This window comes from Oncorhynchus mykiss, chromosome 16 (assembly GCF_013265735.2).
Source record: "Oncorhynchus mykiss isolate Arlee chromosome 16, USDA_OmykA_1.1, whole genome shotgun sequence".
In the NCBI taxonomy this organism is placed as follows: domain Eukaryota; kingdom Metazoa; phylum Chordata; class Actinopteri; order Salmoniformes; family Salmonidae; genus Oncorhynchus; species Oncorhynchus mykiss.
In genome coordinates, this window is record NC_048580.1 from 71,648,898 (window position 1) to 71,656,838 (window position 7,941).

At 38.2% G+C, this 7,941-nt stretch overlaps 1 protein-coding gene across 1 annotated transcript in view; it reads left to right on the forward strand.

Annotated features, from left to right (window-relative positions):
- The window catches only part of LOC110491174 (adenosine receptor A1), a 13,145-nt gene extending 7,598 nt beyond the window's left edge, over positions 1 to 5,547 (forward strand). The window contains exons 3-5 of the mRNA XM_036947705.1: positions 893 to 995; positions 3,166 to 3,243; positions 4,046 to 5,547. Of these exons, the coding sequence (XP_036803600.1) occupies positions 893 to 995; positions 3,166 to 3,243; positions 4,046 to 4,546 (682 nt within the window). The 3' untranslated portion in view covers positions 4,547 to 5,547. The remainder of the gene's footprint in view (positions 1 to 892; positions 996 to 3,165; positions 3,244 to 4,045) is intronic.
- Positions 5,548 to 7,941: the final 2,394 nt, after the last annotated feature.

Consider the following 7,941-nt stretch of genomic DNA (forward strand, 5'->3'; position numbering starts at 1 on the left):
CTCACAACCATAAAGGGAAATGGGTTCTATAACTGATTCAAGTATTTTTAGCCAGATCCCAATTAGTATGTCCAATTTGATGTTCCTTTTGATGGCATCGAAGGCCCTTGTCTTGTCCCAGCTCGTTCACAGCTTTGTGGAAGTTAACTGTGGCGCTGATGTTTAGGCCGAGGTATGTATAGATTTTTTGTTTGCTCTAGGGCAACGGTGTCTAGATGGAATTTGTATTTGTGGTCCTGGCGACTGGACCTTTTTTGGAACACCATTATTTTTGTCTTATTGAGATTTACAGTCAAGGCCCAGGTTTGGAAGAATTTGTGCAGAAGATCTAGGTGCTGCTGTAGGCCCTCCTTAATTGAGCAAACAGCATCAGCAAACAGTAGACATTTGACTTCAGATTCTAGTAGGGTGAGGACAGGTGCTGCAGACTGTTCTTGTGCCCTCACCAATTTGTTGATATATATGTTGAAGAGGGTGGGGCTTAAGCTGCATCCTTGTCTCACCCCACGGCCTTGTGGAAAGAAATGTGTGTGTTTTTTGCCCATTTTAACCGCACACTTGTTGTTTGTGTACATGGATTTTATAGTGTCGTATATTTTTCCCCAGCACCACTTTCCATCAATTTGTATAGCAGACCCCCATGCCAAATTGAGTCAAAGTTTTTTTTTTAAATCAACAAAGCATGTGAAGACTTTGCCTTTGTTTTGCTTTGTTTGTTTGTCAATTAAGGTGTGCAGGGTGAATACGTGGTCTGACGTACTGTAGTTTGGTAAAAAGCCAATTTGACATTTGCCCAGTACATTGTTTTCACTGAGGAAATGTACGAGTCTGCTGTTCACCCCCTCTCTACCCCCCCCCCCCCCCCCCCCCCCTTTTGTCTTCCCCCCTACAGGCTGCAGCAGAACGGTTCCCTGAACGAGGATCTCATCATCACCTGTCAGTTTGAGAACGTAATCAGCATGGACTATATGGTCTACTTCAACTTCTTCGGCTGGGTATTATAACATCTCTCTTTATGTAGTATATCAGCTGGGTAGTATAACATCTCTCTTTATGTAGTATATCAGCTGGGTAGTATAACATCTCTCTTTATGTAGTATATCAGCTGGGTATTATAACATCTCTCTTTATGTAGTATATCAGCTGGGTATTATAATATCTCTCTTTATGTAGTATATCAGCTGGGTATTATAATATCTCTCTTTATGTAGTATATCAGCTGGGTAGTATAACATCTCTCTTTATGTAGCATATCAGCTGGGTATGATAACATCTCTCTTTATGTATTATATCAGCTGGGTAGTATAACATCTCTCTTTATGTAGTATATCAGCTGGGTAGTATAACATCTCTCTTTATGTAGTATATCAGCTGGGTATTATAACATCTCTCTTTATGTAGTATATCAGCTGGGTATTATAACATCTCTCTTTATGTAGTATATCAGCTGGGTATTATAACATCTCTCTTTATGTAGTATATCAGCTGGGTAGTATAACATCTCTCTTTATGTAGTATATCAGCTGGGTATTATAACATCTCTCTTTATGTAGTATATCAGCTGGGTATTATAACATCTCTCTTTATGTAGTATATCAGCTGGGTATTATAACATCTCTCTTTACGTAGTATATCAGCTGGGTATTATAACATCTATCTTTATGTAGTATATCAGCTGGGTATTATAACATCTCTCTTTATGTAGTATATCAGCTGGGTATTATAACATAACTCTTTATGTAGTATATCAGCTGGGTAGTATAACATCTCTCTTTATGTAGTATATCAGCTGGGTATTATAACATCTCTCTTTATGTAGTATATCAGCTGGGTATTATAACATCTCTCTTTATGTAGTATATCAGCTGGGTAGTATAACATCTCTCTTTATGTAGTATATCAGCTGGGTATTATAACATCTCTCTTTATGTAGTATATCAGCTGGGTATTATAACATCTCTCTTTATGTAGTATATCAGCTGGGTAGTATAACATCTCTCTTTATGTAGTATATCAGCTGGGTATTATAACATCTCTCTTTATGTAGTATATCAGCTGGGTAGTATAACATCTCTCTTTATGTATTATATCAGCTGGGTAGTATAACATCTCTCTTTATGTAGTATATCAGCTGGGTATTATAACATCTCTCTTTATGTAGTATATCAGCTGGGTATTATAACATCTCTCTTTATGTAGTATATCAGCTGGGTAGTATAACATCTCTCTTTATGTAGCATATCAGCTGGGTATTATAACATCTCTCTTTATGTAGTATATCAGCTGGGTAGTATAACATCTCTCTTTATGTAGTATATCAGCTGGGTATTATAACATCTCTCTTTATGTAGTATATCAGCTGGGTAGTATAACATCTCTCTTTATGTAGTATATCAGCTGGGTATTATAACATAACTCTTTATGTAGTATATCAGCTGGGTAGTATAACATCTCTCTTTATGTAGTATATCAGCTGGGTATTATAACATCTCTCTTTATGTAGTATATCAGCTGGGTATTATAACATCTCTCTTTATGTAGTATATCAGCTGGGTAGTATAACATCTCTCTTTATGTAGTATATCAGCTGGGTATTATAACATCTCTCTTTATGTAGTATATCAGCTGGGTAGTATAACATCTCTCTTTATGTAGTATATCAGCTGGGTATTATAACATAACTCTTTATGTAGTATATCAGCTGGGTAGTATAACATCTCTCTTTATGTAGTATATCAGCTGGGTATTATAACATCTCTCTTTATGTAGTATATCAGCTGGGTATTATAACATCTCTCTTTATGTAGTATATCAGCTGGGTATTATAACATCTCTCTATATGTAGTATATCAGCTGGGTATTATAACATCTCTCTATATGTAGTATATCAGCTGGGTATTATAACATCTCTCTTTATGTAGTATATCAGCTGGGTATTATAACATCTCTATATATGTAGTATATCAGCTGGGTATTATAACATCTCTCTATATGTAGTGTATCTTATGTTCATAAGACTTGAGGTCAGGGCGTCTGATGTTGTTTGTTGAACTAAAGCATTTCAGGGATACATGTATTGTTGTTTAGTAGCTCTGTAGCTCAACTAGTGCATGGGGTAAAACATGGTACTGGAGATAACCGGGACTGGACTATTTTCCACTACAGGTGCTGCCTCCTTTACTCCTCATGCTGGTCATTTACACAGAGATCTTCTACATGATCCACAAGCAACTCAACAAGAAGGTGAGGTGACCACCACCCCTCCTCCACTTCCATGTAGCCTCGCCCCACCTCTGTTTGTGATATCTTGCCAATTCCTTGTCCCTCATTGTCATGCCGAACAGGAGACTTCCATAAGTCATAAGTCTCAATAGTCACACCCGACTGACTACCTCATCCCCATATTATTACTTACCCTCTTGCTCTTTTGCACCCCAGTATCTCCACTTGCACATCATCATCTGCACATCTATCACTCCAGGATTAAATGCTAAATTGTAATTATTTTCACCTCTAGGGCCTGTTTATTGCCTACCTCCCTACTCTTCTACACTTCCACACACTGTACATATATTTTACTTTGTGTTATTGACTGTATGTTTGTTTATGTGTAACTCTGTGTTGTTGTTTTTGTCGCACTGCTTTGCTTTATCTTGGCCAGGTCGCAGTTGTAAATGAGAACTTGTTCTCAACTGGCCTACCTGGTTAAATAAAGGTGTTCTCAACTGGCCTACCTGGTTAAATAAAGGTGTTCTCAACTAGCCTAACCTGGTTAAATAAAGGTGTTCTCAACTGGCCTACCTGGTTAAATAAAGGTGTTCTCAACTGGCCTACCTGGTTAAATAAAGGTGTTCTCAACTGGCCTACCTGGTTAAATAAAGGTGAAATCAGATAAAATATAAGGAGATGGCAAAAACAGACACAGACTAGAACCTAGGTCACTAGATGATCTATCTAGGGGAAATGGATCCCCTATAAAAGCTATATAAATGATTATTTGTTATTTTCAATAATACATTATTAAAGGTCATCTTTATTCTTACAGGCTTGCACCACCAACCACACCGATCCCAACAAGTACTACAACAAGGAACTCAAACTGGCCAAGTCGCTGGCCCTGGTCCTCTTCCTGTTCGCCATCAGCTGGCTTCCCCTCCACATCATCAACTGCATCACGTTGTTCTGTCCGACCTGCGACAAACCCCTGTTCCTGATCTACATCGCCATATTGCTCACGCACGGCAACTCAGCCGTCAACCCCATCGTCTACGCCTTCCGCATCAAGAAATTCCGAGACGCTTTCCTGAAGATCTGGAAGCAGTACTTCTGTTGTAAGGACGTACCCGCCATCTTGAACCAGCCTAGTGAGAAGGATAGGAATGAGAACCAGAATGGCAACGGAAATGGGAACGGGAATCCTAATCCGAACAGAGACTCACAGCCAGCTCTATCGCCACCACAAGAAGGGCAGCAGCCTTCACTAGAGCAGATGCAGGAGGTCAAGCCCCAACGGCCACAGTCTCACAATGATGACCCAACACAGTAGAAACCCCCAATGGAGCTCAACAATATCTAACTAACCCCGGAAACAGAAGGTAGTTTCTACATTGATGTGTCAGAAACCCTATGAGTTTCTATGTCTTGGGAGATGAGTAGAGGTTGTTTAACAGGAGTCAGAGGCATCCTCATAGTCATTCTGAATGTATAGCTAGCTACCAATGGAGGAGTATGACATGGTGAAAGAAAAGTTTAACCAGTTTACTTTTTGTAACTTGCACCTGAAAGTCATTGGATGTGTTGTGTGTACACCTTTTTTTGAATGGGAGTGTGGCATGTTACTTACTGAATGGAAGGATTCAGGAGCAGAGTTTGGCAACTTGCAGGTCTTGTAAAGATATCTTACAGACTGTGAAATCACATTTTAACAGGCGGAGGTGTATTTGAGTTTGAGGCAGAGGAAAAAACATTGAAAAGGAGTATCAGGGTTTATACGGTAAAAACATTGAAAAGGAGTATTAGGGTTTATACGGTAAAAACATTGAAAAGGAGTATCATGGTTTATACGGTAAAAACATTGAAAAGGAGTATCAGGGTTTATACGGTAAAAACATTGAAACGGAGTATTAGGGTTTATACGGTAAAAACATTGAAAAGGAGTATTAGGGTTTATACGGTAAAAACATTGAAAAGGAGTATTAGGGTTTATACGGTAAAAACATTGAAACTGAGTATTTAGCCCCATGGTGGAGGTGTCATAATACCCATAAAAGCTAGAGGTCAAACAGCTAAACGGTTCCAATCATTTTTCCACCATTCATTTTTCCCATAGGGGATTTTAGAAACACTTAAAATAAGGGCTGTGTTTCATGTAGGTTTACCCTGGCGTGACGTTTTGATAATCATGTAAATCTCTCTAGAACAAGGTGACTTTTTATCAACATATTCGCCTCTATTTACTCTCAGAATTGAAAATGCTAATTAGCATCAAAGTAGAAATCCCTGCACGTCTTCTCTAGCTGACACCTTTGCTAACAGGTATTGTGTCAATTTAAAACTTGCAGAAGACAGTTCACAGAATTGTCCATTTAAAGAAATGTAGCCAATTTATTCATTACTACATTTAGCTAACATTGACCCTGCTGGTCATCTATGAACGTTTGAACATCTTGGCCATGTATTGTTATATTTCTCAATCCGGCACAGCCAGAAGAGGACATGCCTGGTTCCTCTCTAGGTTACTTCCTAGGTTCCTGCCTTTCTAGGGAGTTTTTCCTAGCCACCGTGCTTCTACATCTGCATTGCTCGCTGTTTGGGGTTTTAGGCTGGGTTTCTGTATAGCACTTTGTGACATCAGCTGATGTAAAAAGTGCATTATAAATAATTTTGATAGATTGATTCATAGTTAATCCAGAGATTCTTACCTTTGCCTCGATTCCAAATCAAATTTTATTTGTCACATACACATGGTTAGCAGATGTTAATGCGAGTGTAGCGAAATGCTTGTGCTTCTAGTTCCGACAATGCAGTAATAACAAGTAATCTAACTAACAATTCCAAAACTACTGTCTTGTACACAGTGTAAGGGGATAAAGAATATGTACATAAGGATATATGAATGAGTGATGGTACAGAGCAGCATAGGCAAGATACAGTAGATGGTATCGAGTATAGTATGTACAAATGAGATGAGTATGTAAACAAAGTGGCATAGTTTAAAGTGGCTAGTGATACATGTATTACATAAGGATACAGTCGATGATATAGAGTACAGTATATACGTATGCATATGAGATGAATAATGTAGGGTAAGTAACATTATATAAGGTAGCATTGTTTAAAGTGGCTAGTGATATATATATATCCGCAGTCTCATCCAGATCAACATGGCATTTTTAGTTCTTTATGCTAGACACACTAGCATTTAATTCTGGGGCTGTGAAAATTGATCAAATTCACCTTGTTCTAGAGAGATTTACATGGTAATCAAAACATCACGCCAGGGTAAGCCTACACGAAACACAGCCCTCATTTTAAGTGATTCTAAAATCCCCTATGGAAAAAATGTATGGTGGACAAACGATTGGAACCATTTCCCTCTTTGACCGTTTGGTTTTATGGGTGTTATGACTCATTCTGTGGTACTCTATTAGGGTTTATGTGGTAAAAAACCATTGAAAAGGAGTATTAAAGTTTATACTGTAAAAACACTGAAAATAAGTATTAGGGTTTATAAAAGGGAAATGAAAAATTAGCAAAATTGTAAGGACATTATTCAATCAGATCCGCTGTAGGTGGTGTCGGAGGTAAAACTGCTTTAGAGCTGTCAAGTCCACAAGCTGCACCTGGAATTATATCTAAAGCGGACATTACCACTGGCTACACGGAATCCTATGTAGCCTTGTTTACAGATTCGAATGTTAGATGTAATCTAGGCTGATAGAAATCCTCATTATTTTGTATAATGATTTTCAATTTGAGCATCGTCTATATAGCCTAGACTTTCTCGTTCTGAACTTCTAACGTGAATGGGAGGGGTGTGGCTTCGTGACAATGATCAAGAGCAGTTGCACCGATTTGACAGCTCCGACGTAATTACACCTCAGACACTATAATATGGGTTTCGGCTATCGCCAGTTAACGCTTGATCTGATTGAATCTAGGCCTAAATCTCTTTGATAATGAGACATCTTAATAACAAACTAATCTGGAGACACAAAGCTTCAATTTACAGTTAACATAACATTTGATAATGAGACATCTTAATAACAAACTAATCTGGAGACACTAAGCTTCAATTCACAGTTAACAGAACAGTGGATCTTTATGACATTGTGAAATTGGAAAGGAACTGGTAGTTGATATGATTCTCATCACAAAATGTGCAAAATACAACACTGACTGTGAGGTTAATCAATGTCACGTTATCAAAATGTTTAACATTTTACCATGTACAAAGATGGCTTATAAACCGAAACAAAATCATCTTATTTTTTTTGTATTATTTAAAAAAAATATATTAAAAAAATAATTTAACTAGACTAGTCGGTTAAGAACAAATTCCTATTTACAATGACGGCCTACACCGGGTCAAAATAGGGAAAAGATGGGCCAATTGTGCGCCGCATTATGGGACTCCCAATCCCAGCCGGATGTGATACAGCCTGGATAAAACAACATGAAAATGTGACTTAAAAGGGTTACAGATGTTCCAATTGTCAAACGATAAGGTTCATCTTCCCGCTGTTCATTAAACTGAATTGATTTGAGCTGAGAAAGGCTTAATATGAATGTAATGATGTGAATGTGAATTAAATGTAGCTACTGTGGCAGCTCGTCAGCTATGAATGGACACATATCTTGATTCAGGGTCTTAAGACACAAGAAGCACAGCAGAGGAATGAGTGGAGCTTTGTTTCCCTCTCCCTCCCCTCTACACCTCTG